The 24,657-nt window shown below is 29.9% G+C and overlaps 1 protein-coding gene across 1 annotated transcript; it reads right to left on the reverse strand.

Annotated features, from left to right (window-relative positions):
- Positions 1-33: 33 nt before the first annotated feature.
- LOC142322693 (uncharacterized) lies at positions 34-24,271 on the reverse strand. Its single transcript, XM_075361773.1, has 4 exons — positions 23,977-24,271; positions 16,160-16,341; positions 9,493-9,764; positions 34-121 (listed from the first exon to the last, which is right to left on the reverse strand). The coding sequence occupies exons 1-4, from the start codon at positions 24,269-24,271 to the stop codon at positions 34-36; spliced, it is 837 nt and encodes a 278-aa protein (XP_075217888.1).
- Between the last annotated feature and the right edge of the window lie 386 nt (positions 24,272-24,657).

The following is a 24,657-nucleotide window of genomic DNA, read 5'->3' on the forward strand; positions in this document are numbered from 1 at the left end:
GTTCATTCCATATAAGTAGGTAATTTGAAGTTTTTATTTTGGAGTTGTTGATGAAATCGTTTTATTTTCTTCTTCTGTCTTTCCTAAATTTTTTCTTGGTAAATGACTCAGACTGAGTAACCTAAAAATAAAAAAAAATAATAATGAGATTATAACTTTTTATAAAAAATAATTTGATGGTCTAAATACATGAAATTATTTTGGGAAAAAATGATCAGTATAGTTTTACTTATTTATTATTACAATAAAATTGAATGTTATAAGATTAGAATATTGATAAAAAGAAATAAAGACAAAAACTGGGTCTGAATAATATGGTAAACTATTTTTTACAACTTGATGCTTCCATAATACCTGTATCAGGGATAGACTTCTGGAAAATAAATGGTGTGAAAGTGCACAAAATTTTAATCTCTAAGGCCACATTTAAATATTAGTTTCCACAGATCATTGAAATGATACAATAATGAATGCAGTTCTATGGCACGCTGTTGCTATTTATTACTGGAGAATGATTGTACCAGTCAGTGTCACTTAAAAAAAATTAAAATACTTCATTAGTTTTATGATTTTAATTAATTTTGTTTATCACTTATGATTATAATTTTAGATTACTTTACCTGCAACTGATCTATTTTTTTAAATATTGCTTCATACTTGGTTTTCATAACCTCATTGATTTAAAACAATTGACAAATTATTTAGAGCTCATTTATTAATCTTCTTCTCAGTCAGACCTTGAAACAGTGCTCAGTTTATATAATGCTAAAGTAACTAAATATCACTTTAATAAACAGTATCTTAGATGGCAATTTTAAAATTATTATGCCTTTGTTGACATTACTTCATTTAAACAAAATTAAAAACATTTATTCTTACTGCAAATTACTAGAACATGATACAGAAAACATGTATGTAAAGAAAAATACAAAGTATTTATTATAAAAAAGTGTAATAAAACTCAATAAATTAAAACACAAGTTTTAGTTTAAATATTTTACCAGAGAGGAAAATTATACAAAACATTATTAATTTTCAGTATAAAAATGCCTGTCACTTATTTTACATTAAAAATATAGTGCGTATAAATGCAGAAAAATGTATCATGTAATGATGTCAAGACTGCAAGAATAACCTGAAATATATTGATTAATCTTTGTTGTTATTATATCTTGTTTTTTCTCTGATTAAAATAAATACTATGATAAAGTTTATAATCAAAATTTTTCAATAAGCTTGTCCTTTATGTTATTTGTTCCAAATAAATTTATGTTATTAAAGGAGGATACTATTATGAAGTTGTAAATACTTGTTTAACAATCCAAGGATATGAATACAATTTGGATCGATTAGTTTATTACATAATGGATGATTTCCTAATCAAACTAGATTTTATTTAATCACACTTCGGTTCAAGGTTCATCTTTTTTATAATTATATTATTAAAATAAGTCTTGTATTTTAATACTAGTGTCAGGTATTAGCTCTAAATAGAATGTGATAATAACGGTTTACCGCCGTAAGTGAACATGATGCATTCACTTTGGCTTTATTGATAAAGTAAATAGGAAGTAGTAAAAATTCTCTTAATCTTCTAGTTTGAATTTATTATAACAATCAAATTCAAATCAAATTAAAAATAATTATACTTTCACTGAGATTTAATACTGTGTTCTGGAGTATTATAAATAAACTAATGATGATTGTGTTGTAGACATATATAAACATACAAATTAAGTAAGACGTTTTCATATTGTAAAATAAGTTTTAGACGTTTAATAACATACGAGTTAATTATAAGCCTTGTACTCAAAAAGGTCTATCAAGGATAAATTATTTAAAAAAGAACACAACTATAACCAAAAATCAAATATATTTATTTAAAATAATTATGTTAATATAACATAGAAAAACATTGAGCATAATTTGATTTGCCAATAGTTTAACCTTCAGTTCCTCAGCTGCAGGAATTTAAATATTACTTTTTCTTAAATTTATAAATATACTAATAGCTGACTTGAAAAAGTAGATTTTTTCAAAGGAATCTTCAGAGTGATTGTTATAGTTTGCTGTTATCTCAATTTCTCTTGGTTTATACCTTGGAAGTAAATAAAAGTAACCTTTTACCGATTCTACCAATTTTAATTATAAGTCATTGAAGAGGGAATTTTAGTTTGTTCCTTAAAAATCAAAACAGATGATATAATAATTTTTCTTACAAAATTGTTTTTGATTTCTTTAGATTTTGCTTTGGTAAAAGAAGTAGAGATTCTTTGGTTCTTAAAAAAGGAGAAATATTAAAAGTAGGTTAAGATTAGCCAGAACATTTCATATAATAATGTCAGAAACAGATTCTATCTATCTAACAAGTACTTTTAATGAGAATATTCTAGAAGACCTATTATAAGACAAAAGTTAATCTTGAAAATGGCAAAATTCTTCTTCTGATTACCCCATGGTAGACTTAGTAAAAGAAAAAAAAGGAAATAAAATGATTTGATTTGGTGTTTGAATTCTTTATTGAATAAAATAGAATGTCTTTTGAAGGTAAAATTTAGCAAGTGAAATTTTCATAAGTATATACTAATGAGAATTAACCACCTTGATTTTTTTTTTAATGGTTGCCTAATCAAATAACTACAAAAACTATTTTGAAAACTGAAACAAAATATCTACTGTTTGAAAATTTAAAACAAGTTCACACTAAAATTTTAATTACGAATTAGATCAGTTTTAATTTTGTAATTATAGCTTCTTGATTAAATTATACCAGGATATAATTTAATTTAATCTATGTTTAATATATTTAAATTTAATTCTTTTTTATTAGGTGTGGGTAAACACTAATAAAAAATAATTTCCAAACGTGGTAGAAAATTACAAATAAAGCCTGTACTAGGGCCTGTTAAGTGGCTGTACTAGTTTATATCCCTGTTGTTGGTGAGTGTAAGAAATCATAGATTGTACTGTATATTTGTGTACAAATCATCATATTTTTCAGTCATTTAGGAAAAATTAACAGCTTATAAGAATTTTTTTTGGGATACGAGCAGCAGCTGCTGTAAAACTCATTACTATACCACTCAAAAGAATTATATTTAAGTGTAAATTATCAGTCAGAGAATAGTCATTCAATTTGCACTGCTACAGGCATCTATTATAGTAAGCCTATGCAGCACTAGTGGATCCTAATAAGGTAATAATTATGATTTAATGACCTTTTCCGATTTTGGAAAGTTTTTGTTTTATCTATTTGAGATTGTAAATAGCTGAATGAGAAATTTCTATTGAATAACTCTTATTATTGATCTTATATACATTACTACATTGGTATTTTTTAAATGGTTGTATTATTTGGTACTATTGAATTCAAAACTTATGACAAGGATTAAAAAATACTTTTTGAGCAGTTCTGTGAAAGAAGACCGACTTTTCGTTATTTTAATTTGTTCCACTAAAGTTTTTTCGGCCTTAAATTAAGTGTAACTCAAGAACGACTCAACCAATCTGAAACAAATTATCACATGCTGAACTTAAGATACATCACTAGAGCATATCTAAATTTTAATGAAATTGATCTCATAGTTTTGGAGATTTTCAAGCCACAAAATTTTACACACACACACCCAGAGAGAGAGAGAGAGAGAGATATGTAGGCCTATGTGTAAAATTTTATATATATATATATATTTATTTATTTATTTATATTTATAAAGAAACCTCACTTTAAGTGAATGATATTTTTTAACTTCTCATACCTCAAAATGTAAAGAAATTTAATTTTCACCCTCCTCCCCAATCTATGTGACCGAAAGTAATATCATAATTTTCTTCGAAAAGTCGGTAAAAATACTGGTTTTAGAAGTCCGATTATAAGTTATTGTGGTTTCTTGAAATCAGTAACAGAGAAATTAGCAATATTTATTGATGAAAAATTCCCTACTCCTTTATTTTCATTTAGATTAAAATTTTTATATTAGTACCCCAATAATAATAATAATGACTCGAATAAATCCATTCCAAGTCCGTGCGATAACATCTACGCACACATCCGCAACGTCGTTGCTAAATAATTAAAAAAAAAATAATTTCTGGTATCTCCTCTAACTTATATAACAAAAAAAATCAAACCATACTGCATTGTTTTGAATCACCTTAATAAAACGCTATGCTGTAATAATAATTAAATATTTATATGCTTCCATATATTCTTATCTGAACAAAAGTTAAAACTCCTTCAAAAAGTCAGAATGAGTTTTTGAAAATAAAAATATGTCTGTCACATCCTTGTTTGGCACACATAATTATAAAACATGTTGACCGATATTAAGGGAATTAAATATCTTTACTTATTAATACGAGTATATTTATGAATTTGTAATCTTCGCTAAAAAGATTAGTCATTTATTTAAAAATAATAATAATAATATCGTCTATCAAATTAGAAAACAGTTTTCGTGTAACTTGACCCAACATTTCGGCTTATGAAAAACGGCTTTATCATGATTCAGTTACCATTTTAAATAAATTAACAAAACATTAAAAAAATCTTCCCTTTCCAATTTTTTAATAATATAGTTGAAATATATTATTTTAGAGAAACAATATTAATCCATAGAATTTTTTTTTTGCTGCAGTATTTAATTTACAATCGGTTTCAATTTACCTTTACTATAAGTAGATCTCAATACAAAAAAAAAAATGATATGCAGAGAGTGGTTTGCATTGACATTCTTGAAAGAACTGTATATGTATGCATTTATAAAATGTCTCCTGCAGTATGTATAAATGTATAATAAACATAAACAAGTATGTACAAAGATGAGTCCAAAGATCATTCATCAAGTTCAGAACAAAAAAGTAAAGAAAATGCCAAAAAATAAGCCTATTAATTTCACAAAGAATAACTAATCAAATAAAGAAACGGTAAAACAAGTCAAAGAAACAACAAAAGTAACAAAAGTAAATGGCGAAACGAAATGAAGAATTCTAACTCACAAAACCCTAGGGTAGCTGATTCACCTCAAATCTCGGAGAACTTATAGATCTAATATTTTCAGTCTCTTTAGGCGCCTAACGTCCTCGCTGTTTTCATATGTTTGTTCATTCTCATTTTGTATCTTGTTCTGAATTGCCGTATCTTCTCTAGAATGGTTGGCAATCCCACATAATTGTGTTATTTCAGTGTTTTGTGCCGAGCTAACCACGGCACTTCTGTTATATTTCTCAATATTTTGTTCTAAAATCGCTGCACGACTTCGATTTTACTATCGCACCCCACCTTGTCGTACCCCACAGTTGGATTCCGTTGTTCCAAATCGGTTTCAGGACCGCTGAGTACAGTAATTGCTTGTTCGATATTGATAGTTGCAACCCCCTGCCTAGCAACCAGTACATCACCCTGAACTTAAAGTTAAGCTGCGTGCTTTTCTCCCTGACATCGAAAGGGGTTTCTCATTAATTGGAAGTGAAATGCAATCGTTTAATTTATATTCCATGAAAATCAGTAATGGTTTTCATGAAATATGTACGAATAAATTTCACGGACAAGTGACCCGCTTTTTTGTAGAAGATAGCTCTATAAATGAAATAAACTTTCAAAAAGGTTTGAAAAATACCTAAATCGAAGGGAGATAAAGCAAAAGAACAAGAAAACGGGTATTTTAAATTTAAGAGGTGGGGGTTGATTTTTTGGGAAAAAAGTTTGAATTATTTATATGTGCAATGTAGATAACAAATTTTCTAAAGTTTTTTCTAGAATGTCTCTGAAGAAAATCAAAATTTGTTTTTTCACGATATCCCCCACCCCCTGAAAGAATTTTGAAAAAAAAATATTACCAATAGATATTTGAGCCAAAATTAAGAAAATCAGTTCGGTCAATCCTTAGATATAAGGCCAAAAACACATACGTACGCACATACTTTAACAAATATGTTTTTTTTAGTCTAGATGAAATAGTTGGGCTCTAAGACGTAAAGATTCGAAAAACTTGATATCCCTTTTTTGACACAATCACCATACTTTCCCTTTTAGTATATCTTTCTAGCTATATTCGCAGGGAAAGTAAAAATCATAGGATTAAAAACGTTCAAAGAAATCACCCGCATATTACAGTTAGAGTTGAATAATTTTAAAGATTAAATAATAATTATTTTACTAATTATATTTAAATTTAAATTCCAAGTAATAATTTATATGAAAAATTTATCTTCCAATATTTCAGTTGGAATAAAATCGAGAAACTAAAGAGATTAATTTAATAAAAAAATTTAGTTCTGGAAATTTTAAAAGAGCATAAAACATTTTTAAAAAATCTTTACTCTTTACTCTCAAAACGGTTGGAAATTTCAGCAATAAAATTTCTGCTATTTTTTTAAGTTTATAATAAAATATTACTTTAAAATAAGATTTAAATTTGTTAAAAGATTAATCTCCTCTTTATCTTATATAAAGTTAATGCAGAACTCATAACCTAATATAAATATGACTTTTTTCATGTACAAAAAAATCAGCGCAGTAATATTTTTTAATGGCTTTAGAAAAACTGAAATATTAAATTTTTTACTCATTATCTTAAACATATAAATAACACAAATAAACATTAGCAGATGAAATATTATTTGATCATTTTAAAGGGTACAGAAAATCTTTAAAAGCGGAAAAAATTTCACAAAGTGTAACATGTTTGTTTATCGGAAAAAGTATTTTTGTATATTTGACTATTTTCTATTTTACTTGGCATATGTTTTTTTTTTTTTTTTATAAAAAAGCTTAAAGAAAATTTAATAATTTTGGAGGGTGTAATAAAACAAAAATAAGAAGAAATAACGGCTGGCTAATTAAATAATGTAAAACATTTTTGTTATTATATATACATATTTATAAAGATCCAACAAAAAAATGTTAATGTGGTTGTTATATTTATTGTCAGTTAATTTAAACACTGCTTCCAAATTTAATTCATTTAAACAATGGGTGTATTTAACTACAAAAAATATTGGTATACCGTTGAAACTACAGTGCTTGATTAAGAATAAATTTTTGAAACAACTCTAAATCAAAGGAAAAACTTGTTTATTAGTAATATTTTTGTATATTTATTTAAGTCAAAAAAGAAGAAACTTAAAATTATTTTATCAGTATAAATCCTTCAGTATTATCCTCATAAAAAAATGGATAATAAATATAAATACAACGTACTGTAATTTACTTGTAATGCCTGCTTAAAGTTGTTTATGCAATCCGCAACTCCTTGTATAAACTTTATGCTATAATATTGACCTTAAATAAGACCTATTTACTTTTCTGTTAAAACCTTTTCAGATCATGTAACTGGCTATGTGCGACGTCAGTTTTAAAACGCTGTTACAAAATCATTTTATATGGGATCTAAGTCGGGTATTTTTTTATATTCACAAAGGAATCAGTTTTATTATACAATTTGAACGATGTTTATACGATGTAAAATGTTTTATTTAGACTAGAAAGAATATGACCATTTTTTCTCAGAAATGTGCTTGTATGTGTGTGTGTGTGTGTGTGTGTGTGTGTGTGTGTGTGTGTGTGTGTGTGTGTGTGTGACTTGTGTATTATAATTGCTATGAGGGTTACGAATTTATCTATTATTTACAAAAATAGCTTATCTTACTAACAACATATCTATATAATGAAATACATAATAAATTATGATATACGGCATACAAAAAAAGAAGGTATTTGTGGTCATAAATACGTCACTTTTACTTGAGGTCTATATCTTTTCTGACAAATGGTATCGGTGAACATGTAACTCATAACTATTCATAATGAATACCACTATACAGTAAAAATTGTTTTTTGTCGATCTGAATAGCCTTTTAAGTGGTGGGAATTTTTATAAAACGTAGTTTTCTGAATCTCTTTCATTTATACCAACATATGTTACTAATCTGTGATTTATGACACGGGTTTTTCATCATATTTTGCCCAATTTTCAACCGATTTGCTTGAAAGTATTATTTTTAAAATCAGCAAACTATGTTTCATAAACACAAAGCAAAAAAAAAAAAATTCGCTAATAAAAGACGCGGTAGAAATGCGCAAAAAGATTCTGCAATTAAATTATTGTAATTTTTGTACTGTTTCAATTTTTTGTTGTTACAGGCATAAAAAATATCCAATCGTAACGGGTTTTTTGTCAAAATCTGTTAAATCTCTTTAAATACGGTAACTTTTTGAAATTTTTTTCACAAGAGGGTAGCATAATACTATGAAGGGAGGCAATCAGATACCAACATATTTTCGCGGAGCGCTAATCAACCGCAGATCATTGTGATGGGAAAAGGTACACGCGCATATGATATATTGAATTTTTTTTCACTCGATACCTTTCATCGGGTATTTTTAATCGTTAAAATATTTGTGAGAGACTAGCCGTGCTTAGTGGTAGTGGAACACGGACAATAGGAAAAGAAAACAAGGGAACACTTAAAATGTAGCCATACAGAATGTTGACAGTTAGTTAATTATTAAGTTGATAAAATTAGAAATGAAGTTCTAATATTAGTAGGAAAGAAGAAAAATTTATGAAAGATTCGTGAAACAGGAGACGAATTGGATTAGCTGGCTACGTTATAAGATATCACATTTAATTTAAGTTGATTTTGTAACAAAGAGATATGCGGAAATAAAAATGTATGGAGGAAGACAAAATTGGAATAATTGAGGATGTAGTACACACTAAACATATTGAAGATAAGAATAGAAAAGAAAGAAAACATAAGTGGAATAGAAAATAAAAGAATGGAAAAGATACTTAGTCAGGTTTACTAATTGGTTTAAAGCCAACCACTACATTTGAAAACTGATAACATGAGATTCATCTTTTATTTGATTTTCGATGATTAATTACACAATCTTACTAATAAAAAATATTTAATTGGATGATAGAATAACCAAATGATATACGAATGTGCGCATACAAGCGTTTAAAAAAGAGTAAATACTTCTATTTTAAAATTAGTACCATATTGAATTAATGTTTATTGAAGTCCTAATTAGGTAATTCATTACCAAAGTTTTGATGATACAAATAAAAATGAAAATTAGATGTAATAATTATATTTATATTCAAGTAAACGTTACAAAAATGAAAAATAGTGCAATATTATATGTAAAATGTAGATATTTATGGAATAATTAGTATACAAGCATATATTTATTGATAAAGCTTTTCTAGTTCCTTACAAATGCAGACGCCAATAAGAGATGTAGCGAGTAATTTTAATAAGTATATTGATGATATTTTTTTTAAAAAAGGCTTACGTATTTCATAAACATATTTAATTATTTAATTTCTTCTAAATTATGGTTTAATAAAGCGAGTCGAATGTAGGTGTAACCACACCATTTCCAAGAGTATTGTTGAGGTTATGGCTTTAAACAAACTCATATGTTTAATAGTGTTTAGATTGACTGTAATGGTTGTGTTTTTTAACTGTCTTTTTACTTACGGCAATTGTGGATGGCGTACTCTACGACAACGTCCAAAGTGATCCCTATAAAATCCAGCGCCACATCTTCTTGTTGTTCTTGTAGTCGCTAAAGTTGATGTTGGTAATGTTGTAACTTCTGTTCCTTCAACTACTTCTTGTGCTGTTGTTGAGTTATCATCTTCTTTACCAGTTGTAGTTTTACTTATTGGTGCAAATGTTGCTACTGTAATACCTTCTGACGGTTTTGGTGGAGGTTTTACTGTTAATTCTGAATAATCATAATCGTATTGCTGTAAATAAATTTAAAAACCAATAATGGGATGATAGAAAGTATAAAAAAGAAAATCTCTTTTCTAAAATTTATATACTATAAAATAGACTCTTCTCTTGGTCCAATTCATGTGATTGGAAAATATTACATATATATATATATATATAAACTGAATAATATAAGTTTAAATAATTCGGTCGTTATGATTAATCAACTAATAAACTTTATGAAGTAATAGATTTATGTTACTAGTTTTGATTCCTGAAAGATTTATATATCTGTAGATTTAGATTTCTATATTGAGAAATTAAAATGAATTTATTTGCTGTGCAATTATAAACTTTATATACAGCCAAAATACAAATTAGTATACAAGATACATAACAAAACTAAAAACACAACTAAATACATAATATTATCATGAGAAAAGTAAAAAAAATAACTTGTTCACGAATGGTAGTCCACTTTTACGAAAAATTAATTGTTATCCCCTGCAGATTTAAAATATTATTTTATATACAGAATATATCACGAAGTCCTCCCGGAACTTTCACAACCTATTCTACTCGTGAAAATAATACAAAAAGTCCATTTAAATAATGTCCTAAAATGCTTCGTTTACGAGTTACGGCTATTGAAAGATTTCTGTCGGATTTTAGCTACCTCGGTGAAATGAGGTCGTACTGAAATTTTCAGGACGTTAATTAAGAGAAAAAATTAAAGATTTCTGATGTATTTCACCTGCAAAATTGAATAAAATAGGTCCGAGAACCGTATCTGAAGTAGTTTTTGAGAAATATGGAGTGAAAACCAATAAATTGAAGTAAAAAAACCCTGTTTTATATGTTTGACGTACAATAACTTTGTTAAAATAAAACACACAAAACATTAAAAAAACTTGTAGATAATTTAATTCTGTACAAAATGGTATAAGATAAGCTGAATGAAACAAAAAAAAATTAAAACAGTGTACTAGACCGAAGTGCATTATACGTACCACTTTATAATAAATGTTGAAAAATGAACCCGCCATTTTCAATACATTTCATGGTGCGCTTCTGTACTGCTTTTGTTGCTCTTTTTAGTTCTTTAGGGCTGTTCTTAAGTTGCTCAGCCCTTTTGCTATAATGCTATAATGCGTACAATTAATTTCTCACAAGAATGTATTTTTCTTTTGTATACAATATTTTTCATCCATCCCTAGACGCAAAAATCAGATCGTTCGTAGCTGGTACGAATAGGTAGTGAACCTGTTTCACTAAGATTGCGAAAAGTCGCGTTACTTGTTTTGGGATCTGTAAACCTGCAATTCGGAAAATATATTTCATATTCTACTGCAGCAGCTGTAGCATTATCATTATACACACCCAAAATGAATACCATATCAGCTAATTCCTCTGTTATAAATAGGTGCGGCATTACTTCAGTAGCAATCCGATCATGTTCAAACTAAAATTCAATGAAAACCTTCGCTAAGGACAGCAAAATTCACAGTACCCGATAGGCTTAATGTACCTTAAAGTATGATTTAAACACTAATACAGTATTGCGCATTGTTATCAGCTGTTGTTATTTTATTGCCAACTTAGAAATAATATTTAAAAAAAATAAATTACTGTATTTCTGTCATTAAAAAAAATTATTAAGTAGCCTAATTTTTATTTTTACAATTGATATGTAATTTCCAGTTTTTTTTTTTTAATTTACAATAATTTTTAACAGTTAAGTTTAATTTTACATTTTTTTCACATCAGCAAAAAGATTTGGTTTTTGTTTATATTAAATAAGTACTTTTCTGACAAATGTACTAATGGACTGTTTCTAAATAAAATTACGATTTTTAAACTTTTTTCTTTTATTCAACCTATCTTACATCATTTTGTTCATATTTAAATTCTCTACAAGTTTTGTTTAAAATATTATGTGTATATTACCCTTTTAACAAAGTTATTGTACGTCAAACATAATAAACAGGGGTTTTTAACCCAGTTTGTTGCTTTTCACCCCATATTTCTCAAAAACGACTACAGATACGGTTCTGGGACCTATTTTATTCGATTTTTAGATCAAAATCTATAAAAACTCACTAATTCTGCTTCTTAATTAACATCCTAAAAATTTCAGTACGACCTCATTTCACCGAGGTAGCTGAAATCCAAGCGAAACATTTTACTAACCGTAACTCGCAAACGAAGCATTTTAGAAAATATGTTTATATGAACAATTTTCCATTAGTTTCACAAGCAGAATAGGGTATGAAAGTCTCGAGAGAACCTGGTGATACACTTTATATATTCCTTATTTATTTAACGCTATAATAATAATAATTACCTTTATAATTCTTTACAAGTAGATAATCATAACTAAGACCAAATAAAACAAAAACATGAAAAAAACAAAATAAATCTAAACAATATTATCTTTTAATATTATTAAAGACTAATCAATTAATACAATCAATTATAATTAATTATGATGTTAAGCAATCAATTAAAAGTTATTATGCCTCGTTATCATTTATGCTATGACTTATCCTAATATACAACAATAAAGAAAAGTAGACAATAATGAATTTTAAGGTGTTTCTTTCTTTGTCTTATAAAAAGATTTATGTTTTTTTTAACCTTTCTTTTATTTATTGTATAAAAAATGTTATAAAACTGACAGATCAGTTTTATAATTATGTAAAATGAACGTGATTCACATACGAAGTAGATAACCCAGTAACGGAACTTTATTCAAAATTTATGATTTAATTCATTATTGTTGCAGCGAAAACTTATCAATTATTAACTTAATACATCTCTATTCTAATCCGTTCTCAGTCATCTCATCATTGGAGAGTTTAAGGATTTTTAAAACAATCAAACTAGAGGACGAGCTGAATTTTTATGGTTTTTATAGATTCCTGAGGGATAGCTTATAAAATGTTATTTAAATGTTTAGTATGCAAGATACTTTTATATATCGTATATAAGTATAATTCCATTTTTTAAATACTAAGAAGCACAAGTTATTTGTCGGAGTAAATTGAATTAACAACTTGTAACAACACAACATTTAGTGATGGACCCGTAAATTTGACAACCATATCAGAGTGGTTTAAAATAATAATAATTTTTGGTTATCATTTTTACTTTCCTGGCATCGCAGCTCTACAGCTATGCTTCAAGAAGAAAAGCATGACAGCCATTAAAAACACGAGATATGGGTTGTTTTTGCATTTCACGACGTTTCATGATCAGGAACCCCAAAAAACAAAAAAAAAGGGGGTTGAATATTCGTATGTACGTGTGTTGGCATGTTTGAAGCTTAATAACGTTTGACTAGATAAACCGATTTTAATGAAAATGTTTAAAGAGACTCGTGTATATGGAGCAATTTTTTGGTAAAAATTTGGGTTCAATATCTCCAGGGGGTGTTTTGGGGGTGAATTTTCTCAAAAGTTTGCAAACGTAACCCATTTTATATTAAGCTTAGAACATGCATGCATGCTTATCTTACCATTTTTAAAAAAGTTTGGCTCAAAATTTCCCCTTCCCAAAAATTGAAAAAAGCAATGTTTTTATTTATTGTATATTTTTTAACCAAACTTTTTAAATGTCTTCCTAGACATAGTAGAAGTGCAACCGACTCGAAAAAACACTTTGGGGGGCAAAACCGACCAAAATTTAAAATTACCGATGTTTTTACATTTTTCAAAACATTTTTTGGTTTATTTAAACTTTTTGATGTTATTAAAAGTTTAAATAATAAACTTTTAGTAATAATATTGCAATATAATTTCAACATAATTCACCCCAATTCCCAAAAAAACAGAGCTTAAGTAAATTTTTATTGTCAATTTTTTCAATAAAACTTCAGCATAAATTACTCCCACCCCAAAAAAAGGAATCTTAGATAACCTTTTCACGTATAACTATTTTCCCACTATATAAGAATAAATAACCAGTGTCAGGAAAGTATTACAACTTTTTTGTCTTTTTTTTTTTTTGAAACTATTATAAAACTCACCGATTATGGTAAATAGAAGATTTATGTTCTTTGAAAAAGTATTTGATGTTTTGATTTAATATGCATAAACAAGAAAAGAAATTTGTGTAGGATTTACTGGATTGAAATTAAAAAAAATAGCATATGAAATATGATTAATCAGCCTTAAGAATCGTGTTTGTCGTACTTTACAATTTATCTTGTAAAATTATTTAATCAAAACAATAATACCTGATCTTGACTGGATAAAACAATTGACTGTATCCAAAAAGTTTAAGCCCGTTTTATTATTTCCTTTGATAGACTTTCTTCTTTCTTTCTTTTTCTTTGATGCAAACGTTAACTTTTTACACGACTACACTACTATGAAAAGAGCAGTATGATTGAATGGTTGTGAATAACAAGAATAACTTAAGGAATGTTACACTAGGTATTTTGACAATTTAAAAAATCCAAAATGAGGAATGTGGAAATATTTTTTTCGAAATCAAAAAATCAAAATTGTTTGCAACTTATCAAATAGGGAATCAAATCAAATACATTAAATAGAGGATTATAAATATATATTATAAGATTGAAAAAGAATAGATTACGCATAATGAATTTAAAAATTTCAAAAAATATAGCATTTTTTAATAATTTTAGTAAAGTGATAAAAATCCATTTGAAGGTCATTTAATTAATTAGTATATGTAAACATAATTAAAAATAATGAAATTTTTATAAAGAAAAATAGTTCTCAACTACAATTGAAAAAAAAACCGCCCGGTTAATCGTATTATTTATATATTTATGTACTGTAGATATACACAGTTTTTCGTGATCTGTTATAACATTATTCAAGATATAACCAAAGAGAATAAATTTAAACTACAAGATAAAACTTGCAGTTAGGGTACCAAAATATATTTAAAACTTCAAAGATCAGTAACAGAAATTATTAAACAAATAAAAATAATTTTAATCTAAATTAAAAATTTGGATTTTTTTATAAATCAGTTTCTTTAGCCACTTTCTTTAATGCTCTTTTAAAAGTTTAATCGTTTATTTTCGTCTGTACTGAATGGGACAATATAAAATATTATTATATATAATTTAAGAACAGCTTACCAAAACTCCATTTGACTTCCTCAAGCGCTTTCGGCTATTCTGCCATCTTCAGCAAGAATTTATAATTTATAATTAAAATATATAAAAAAATGTAAAATTCACATAATAAAATTAAATAAATTATGTATAATAGTTATTTTACCAACGGTGACATTTTCGAAAAACTTAAAATATTATATTTTTAAATAATGCAGGACTGATGTCCTACTTCTATTTTAAAATATTCTTCTTTTGACTAATGTTATAATTTTGGAAATTCATCCCAAAATTTTAATCTGTTTACCTACGAGATGTATAAATTGCTTACGCAAAAATGTAAACATAAGATATTGACAGGATTTTAATGTTTTTAAGAGTTCCTGGTATAAATAATTAAGTTTTTGTAAGTATTTATTTTGTAAACAATATCCGTTTTAGCCACACATGAAAATTTTCAGAGAATTATCATAAAAAAACAAGAAGCCAGAATATCTTTAATAAGATGAAATCATATTATGTGTAATACTCATTTTAGAAAGATCTTTTTATAATAGAATAAACACTATTTAACGTTTTGCTTAGACTGAAGATCTGAAGATTTAACATCTCAATTTAGATTCAAGATGTAGCCAGAGAAATTAGGTAGATTAAGCCGATTTCAGAGGGATTTGGAAGAATTAAAAGCATAACTATTATTTTTATTATCAATCATAAAATTATTATAATTTGAAATAATTTTTTTAAAAAGCAATAAACATGATATTATAAGCAATGTACATGATATAAATATAGTGTATAGAATATTTTTACACTTATATAAATAAGTGTTTAAATACACCAATAAAGTGATTGATTGTTTACGAATAAATAATTGTCTAAATATTGATTGTTTACTAATAAAAACACAATTATACATATTTTGTTCTAAACTTCATTTATAAGTTTGTTTTATTATGATAATTTGTTGTTAAAAATATTTATATAAAGTAAAATACTTATAAAAAATTAATATTTTTTAGTACATTTTATTTTTAATAAAAGAAACATGTTATGTAAAACCATTTTTTTTAATATACCAGAAAAAATTCTAATCATACACACAGAGTTACATGTGCGTATCCTTAATAACTGAAATTTTCATTAATATTCTAGTTAACATTCATGGAATAACATTTTTGAACAGGTTTTTGTAACGGTTATCCTGTTATCTGACAGCATCATTTAAATAATCATCCTGCATTTTGTTGTAATTTGACCAATTAATTTTTAAGCAGTTCAACATTTAAATAATAGTTAAAAATAGTTTTAAATAAAATGTTTATTTAAACGTACCTCATTTCCAAAAGCAGAATCATCAAGTATAGCGTAAACCTCTATGTTTTTTAAATGTACTTGAACATTATAATCACCGGCTTGACTTTGATCGTATTTTAACGAAGAACCGGCAGCTGGCGTCGGTGATGGTACTGGAGCTAATAAAGTATTCGTTGGTAAACCAATAATTAGACATAAAACTACCAGAAATGAATAAAAACTATTAATATTATTATAAGTAGTCGTAGAACCGTCGCCGGCATACATCGAAGGGATCGTTGAAGAAGGCATGTCGTAACATCGACGTCTTGAATGATACTAAGAAGAAGATCAGAGACTGTTACAAGAACAAGTGCGCCGGGTCATTCAGAGTCAATAGCCTCACACACACAAACCCATCAACTCTATCGTCACCGCGGGGGACACTACATTGCATTCGTACCCAACAATAATAACAGTAATAATAAGGCAAATGCCTCAGGCACGTATTCATGACTTTTGAAGCTGATCAAGCAATTTTGATCTTCAGCCAATTCATTTACGTGTATATATGTACCCTATTTTACCATACATATATACTAAAGCGCGCGTGTGTGCATATATACCGTACAGTGATTACTCACGAGTTTATAAATACGTTTTTATTTGTCTATTAAATCAAATTTTTTATAAAATACTAACAAAAAAAAACGTGCAGTTAGAATATACAAGGGTTTGTTTTCTCACTATACTGTACACAAAGAAAGATAAAGCTTAGGTTTAGAACCGCATACCTCTTTACAACAAATTGATAAAGAATTATTTATATAATTTTTTATCAATCTGGTAGAATTTGTTATTTTATCTATAGTATATTTTAAAATTTGTTCTTCTCTGAACACATTATATAATAATCATAATAAAAATTATTTTCATTCCTTATTAGTTGGGAGAAAAGAATACCCAAGTTTTATCCACACACCCAAGGTTGTCTTTGGGAACAAATAGCAAATTCAACTTCCTATTCAAAAAATCCCCTTTGAAGAAGATATTTTCATATAATTTTTAAGTATGCCAGCAAAAATTATCTGAGTTGAATTACCTTTACATGTACATTTTTTCAGTTCAGTTTTTTGGGATTTTATACTTCGGAAAGCAAAGACATCCCTAACCAACTCATTCGTTTGTCTATTGTGAATTTGAGCATTTTCAAATGATTCAGTATCTTGAAAACCTCAATAATATCAATTGAAGGAATATTATCATCATGAAGTGAGAAGCATATCTTCTTCATCCAAATAGATTGCAACTTCTTCAAGGAGGATATTCTGTCTAAGATTTTCATTCACAATGACTTCCTGAGAATTCACTCATTGAAACCAGGAGCTGTGGTATAACTTACTATGATGTATTATATATCAATGGCTTAAAAAATGGTTAGCTAGCACTCGCAAACCTAACTGAATTCCGACAATTATCACATTATTGTGCATTCCCATACACTATATTTTATCCATGCTGGAAATACTGATTATCTGGAAGTTTGCTCATAAAATAAGAATTTTGTTACTTGGTGTACTACATTTCAACAGTTGAAATGGGTGCTAGTAGGAAACTTATTACAAGTTATTCATAGAGGAAAATCATATCCTCTTGTTTCAAACCCAACCTTTCAAATCAGGAGAAAACTTTGCATTCACCATCTGCATTTGTATAGCCAATTTCTCCAAACAGATCTCTCTCTGTATTCAACAGTTACACAAAATCTAGAAAACACAAAAGATATGTAATAGGTAAAAATATATAGGATAGTTTCCCAGTTTCTTTTTCCCTCAAGAAACTTGTAACTATTGATGTGCTAGGTGAATAAAATATATATGTTAATCCATAAACCTGTGACTACACAAAATTTTTATTTTTTCAGAAGAATGGAATCTAATTTATTGTTATGTTATAATTTAAATTTAGTTCAGCTTGTCTTGATTAATAACCATTTTGTCTAATAATTATCATCGTTATGGATAATAAAATCATTGAACCTACACTATTCTGATTAACCTAGTTTTAGTCATAGCTGCATTTAGTCATTTAGGGTCATGATTAAAGGTTTAAATCTACATTACTGAAAGAAATTGTTGATTATATAAATTTTTTTAGGTATAATTAATAGTAAATTTTTTTACATCTTTTAAGTAAAATTCCTTGATGGGTCCTATGGTAGATAATAAACTGCATTTATTTTGGCCTAATAGATCCATAACACCTGGAAACTTCTCAGATGGTGTGAAATACAGAAAAAATGCCACTGGCTAAAGTACACTGCGTAAACCAGTTCCTATAGAATGCAAAAGTGAGATAATGATATCTGTAATTTCACTTTTTGCTGATGGTATTTACAAGTATTAATGTTTAATGACTAAGAGCTGCTGATACAACTTAAAATATTTAAAAAAGCTTTTTTTTTTTAAATGGCAACTTACTTTAAAAATATGAACAAAAATAAGCAGGTTTTTTGCTTAAAATATTAACTATGTCTTAACTTCTTTGATCCTATATCCAAAACACACGAGCACATTTAAAATATATAGAAAACTCATTAAAATTAATACTTTTCCTATAGAACTAAAACATTGAGCTCTCATATACATGTTGTATTACCAAATATATATACTCTTGTCAACCAACTACGGCAGGATTCAATATAATAAAATATCTGCCACAGATTAATAGTTACTCAGTCCCAGTTATAGAGAGCAAATTATTTAAAATACGAATGTATCTGTGTAATATGCTATAATGTTAGTTATGGGCAACTTGACTTGAGTCATAAATAAAAACAGCTCAGCCATTCAAAACAGTAACCATTATTCTGTGTCAAGTTACTAGGAAATTATGAGAGAAGGGAGCCTAATTCAATGAGCAGAATATCCATTGGATATATTAAGGTGACATTCAGCTGTATAGTCATTCTATTTATCTTTTGGACTGGCTGTACAGTGAAATCATTAGCTCAGAGACAGCAAATCTGAACTGTTATCTTTTGCACCTCAGTAATAGCCATAAGAAAGATTGGTAATAAATACGAGGTGTGTGAGAAAACGAAATGAGATTGGTAACACTGCGAGCGATCTGGCAACGCTGTGTCTACCGGTCTGTGCTAGACCGGTTTGTTCATCCCTTCTATATGCTCAGTACGAGTTTCAACTCCGTTCAGCCAACACGTTAGTTTTGACAGCACCATCAGTGAAGTTGTGTTTTTGTTGTGTATTACGAAAATGGAGCATCGAGATTTAGAGAAACGTTGTGCAATCAAGTTTTGTGTTAAACTTGGGGAATCCGCGAATGTGACCTTTGAAATATTGAAACAGTCCTATGGGGAATATTGCTTATCAGGAGCACAACTTTTCCGCTGGCACGAATCATTTTTGGAAGGCCGAGAACACGTTGAAGATCAACCTTGCTCAGGGAGACCTTCAACTTCAAAATCTGACGAAAACGTTGAGCGTGTGAGGGTTCTTGTGAGATCAGACCGTCGTTTAACAATAAGGATTATGAGTGGAACAGTAAAATTTAAACACTTTCACCTTACATAAAATTTTGACAGACGATTTAGACATGCGAAAGGTTTGTGCGAAATTGGTGCCGAAAAACCTCACAACGGAACAGAAGGACAGTCGAAGAAACGTGTGCGTTGATCTTGAGAGGATTGACAATGACCAAGAATTTTTCAATCTGTGATCACAGGTGATGAATCCTGGATATTTGAGTACGATCCTGAAACAAAGCGGCAAAACGAAGAGTGGCACACTCCCTCTTCTCCTCGACCGAAAAAATGTCGAATTAGCAAAGATCAAAGCCATGCTGATATGCTTTTTTGACAGTAGGGGTATCGTGCATAAAGAATTTGTTCCTCCAAGACAAACTGTCAACCAAGTGTTGTACAAAGGTATCCTTGAAAGGCTCAGGAAAAGAGTGATTCGTGTGAGACCAGACATTGCATTCATCATGACAGTGCCCCGTGTCACACGGCCATTTCCATCAGGAATTTTTGACCTGAAAACGTATTCCTACGGTTCCTCAACCCCCCCCCCCCCTATTCACCTGATTTGAGTCCTTGTGACTTTTTCCTTTTCCCGAAATTGAAACATGTCTTAAAAGGACGTCATTTTGGAACTTTGGAGAACATTCAAAAGATTGTGACCGACCAGTTAAAAGCCTTACCAGTTGAAGCCTTCCAGCGCTGCTACCAGGAGTGGGAAAAACGACTCCGCTGGTGTATAGCTGTCCAAGAGAACTACTTTGAAGGGGATAATACTATTGTCTGAAAAAAATAAAAACTGGTAAGTAAAAAGTCAGTCTCATTACTTTTCTCACACACCTCGTAAATCCTCTTTCTGTTAAGAAATAATTCAATACATATACTACATAGAGGATAAAATGCTGAAGAGAATCAAAATGACATTTAATAACAAAAACTACTTAAGTTTGTAGTATCACAACTGAATTTCAAGCATTTCTGCAAAGTGACTAAGTCATTTTTGAAACTATAAACACCCATAACACGCAGGAATTAACAAAGTATAAACTGAGAAACACTGCAAATCCAAATTACAGAACTACTATGCTACAATTATTACACAATTATGTACAAGTATTGTACAAACTCAACACATCCTTAAATACACAAAGCATATAAAACAAGCATTACACACAACCCAAACAACCTTTGAAAATCAATTTTTAAAAAACAGAAATACTAGTATATATAGATACTAACACAACATGTAAATTTTATACATAACATATTTGAACAATATGAGATTCATAATACTTAACAAATACATTATTAAAATTATATAATGAACAAGCACAACACAGATCAAATTTAACATGTATTAAATTATTATTTGATCACATATTACTAGGATTTCATTATTCTTAAAGTAGTTTATAAACCACTTTAACATGTTGGCTGTGGTACTGGCTATGAATGTCCTGTAGAAGCATTAACCATGAGGTGCTCTATTATTTTATTTATTTCTTTTGAAATCAACTGCTTTGGTCATTTTGCCCTATGAGAATGGATATTTTTAGCATATTAAAAATGCCATCCCTGACTGGGATTTGAAAACAGGACCTCCAGATTAAAGGCTGAGATGCTACCACTCTGCCATGGAGAGCAGCTAGGTGTCTTATTCTCTCCTTGATTTTCCTTTTGTGTGGTAGATGTATTTTTCATCTATTTATTTTTTATTTGTGTTATCATATTACATGTTATTTATTTAATGTAAAGATAATATATATAGATGTTTTTTCAGTCATTTATGAATCTTCTTTTTACATTAGAATTTTTACATTCAAATTTTCCCACCAATTTCTTTTAAGTTTCTCATAAAAATACTTTGTAGACCAAACTAATTTTTTTTTAATAGTTTCTGGCACAGAAACTGTTCAATGAACTAAGCTCTACAATATACATCATATCAATAAAAAAATTTATACTAACATATATAGTGAGTCAAAATTACGGAAACCCCTCAACAACTTTAAAACCATTCTAGATAGAATACTATAACTTTCAGGATAAGATATCAGTCAACTACTTTACTTTTTGACGAGAAATGTAATTTCAACCTCTTCTTGGGGGGTGGCCTAGCCATTAATTCCTGCATAGTAAACAGAATCACCTCATCGGCCACTATCTCCTCCCTCTGGAAACCATCCCCCTTGGGAAACAATATTGTTCCATTCTTCTCTAGCTGGACGCTGGAAAGTACTGGCAGACTCCTTCCAAACCTCTTTATCACGATCTGGTAGGCTCCACCTCAAGAGTTTTTGTCTACCAGATCACATCATTCCTTCCACTTGTTCTGTTTAGTTATAGCAGTTCCATTTTTAAACTTCCTTCTAGCTTCCTTCAAGCACACTAACTCGTCTGCCTCATCTAGTTCTCTTCATAGTACCCTCTGAAGCACATGGCGAGTCCTTATGTATGCCTGACGTAGTACCGCTAGATCCTCTAACCACCAATATACACCTTTCACCCTGCCTTCAGTTCTTTTATTAGACCTGTATCCCATCTGATCTGAGATACAACATCAGCCAGAATACCTGGGTGGAGTTTGCCTCGTTCTCTAAGCTTCCCACCTATAACCAAGTGGAACTGCTCTTCTCTTCTGGAGACATAACAGGTATACTCCACACATGCAAATTTGGTTCTGTGTTGGCCTGCCCATCAACAACAAATTGATTTATCTTGTGGTCACTGAGAGATTTCTCTTCAAGGACATCCCAGTGAACCAAATGTCTTGCAGAACCAACATTCACAAACATAAGATCCAGGATGGAAATTGTATGCCCCCCTCTCATTAATGTTGGTATACAATACTAATATACTGGTTTACACAAATGAAATCCAATGCCGCCATGATATCACCAAGACGTCTACCTATCACATTCATTATTGGACCTCCAGGCATGTGATTTAGAGTTGAAGTCGCCACCAACAACCATGCACTTCCCTCTCCAGCGTATAAGACTCTCACTCAACTTGTTAATTCTACACATGAAGTCCTCAATAGTGATATTAGGCAATAGATAAACACTATAGAATTCGACATTCACCAATTCAATGCAGACATAACCCACACCTGAGCCAGTGCTGTGGACAACTATCTTGGTGTAACAACATTCAGAACAGCGTCCCCTTGATTGTCGGTTATCCATCTATTGCTATTTAAGACCTCCCAAACTGCATCTATACCAAACTGGTATACTAGTAAGGATAATATCCACCTCATATCTAGTAGCCACTTCCCAACAAGCATCCATAGCCCCTCAACTTTGATTAAGATTGAATTGTATTATATGCATTACTGCTCCATATCTTCTGCATGGACCTCCATACTACTCTGTGCTGCAGTAGCAACCTCCTGGCTTAATTTCCTCCCTGCTTTGTATGCAGACTTCTTAATTTAGGCCTTTCCTTACTGACAATACTTTGTCGACCTCCTCGTGACATCAACTTTCACCTCCTTAAATAAATCTCCAAAGCTGCATCCTTCCAGTCTGATGGAAACCGTACTTGTAGGAATCGATACAATATTAGATTTCTTTGAACTGACCACTACTTTTTTTGTAATCAGCACACTCTCTGTTTCACTCTTACGCCTGTCGTATTCCAACAACCTCCTCAGGATGAGTCCCAGTCTACCATCTACAGTAGCATACGGCGCTTTGACACCCATCTCATGCAGTTTACATACGCATTTAATACACTCCCTCACTAGTTTGTCTTCTTTATTAGAATCCACAACAATAGTATAGACCACTCCTTTTGCCTCCTTGATGCCCTCATCAAAGATACTCCTTGCTTCGTGACCATCTACTAATAATTGTCTGCACCTAAGCTTTTTAGCTACAACTAATTGCCCTACACTTGGTACTAACTTGAACACCTTCTCAGTAAAATTTGAGCTGGGAGATCTCTAGAACGACTATCAAATCTCCATCTCCTTTGTCCGACAATGGATTCTCACTCCTCTTGACCTGTTTGAATACTTCTTCAGGTCACTGAGTCGTAACCAGAGCAGGGATCTCATCCTCTTCTACTCCCTCCTCCAGACGCTTTAGAATTGCCGTGACGCCGAATCTCTCAGCAGTCTGGCTCACTTTGTCAATCCCCAGTGGTTTGACTTCCTGATTGCAATCCTTACAGACCACCCCTGCCATCGCCACAAGAGGTTTCAACTCATTAATTCTTGTAAAAAGACTAGCCATCCCATCTTTTATTTCCCTTTTGGTGTTGGGATTACTTCTAATTAATGATTACAACATTTCCATCTCTTCTTCAATACCTGTAACTACTCTGCCCAGAAAAATACGAGCATCAGCAGCTGACACCTCCTCATCTTCACTCAATACTGGTCCCCATTGCTTGGTATTCCTATCCCGATAAATGCCCAGAATTTTAACTGATATATTCACTTTAGCTGCTGCCTCCTTCTCACACACTATAAATGCCTCAGTACTATCTACAGCATCACTGGAATCTCCCATATTGCCAACTTTCTCCATATTAGGCTCAGCATCCCTCTCAAGGTAACATGAGAGACTCTTCCGAGATCTGAATGGATCTATGTTGTCTTCCATGATCTACAGTGCCCAGAAATTAAGCCACTCTCTGTAGATGATGTCAAATCAACACCGGAGTAAAATGAATAGTACTAACTAATGTCTTCTATGTATTAAACTCCCTCTACTAAAAATAAATAAGAGAATTAATGATTTAATATAATTATCTACGACCCTTTTAATCTTATAGATAACAAAATAAATAAATTTATTTATACACCGCTGGATCCGCCATTGTATCAAGATACGACCACCCGCCACTCTTCCCGCCAATACTTATGGCATAATGCCACCACCTCGTCATCACTACCAACTCCCTTATCAAGTTGGTTTTTTACCTCCTCCATCCCCTCGTTGGACGTGGTCTGGGGGGCCGCATCGATGACCGTCTCACGCCTGCCCGA

The sequence above is a fragment of the Lycorma delicatula genome, chromosome 4, assembly GCF_047948215.1.
Source record: "Lycorma delicatula isolate Av1 chromosome 4, ASM4794821v1, whole genome shotgun sequence".
Taxonomy (NCBI): Eukaryota; Metazoa; Arthropoda; class Insecta; order Hemiptera; family Fulgoridae; genus Lycorma; species Lycorma delicatula.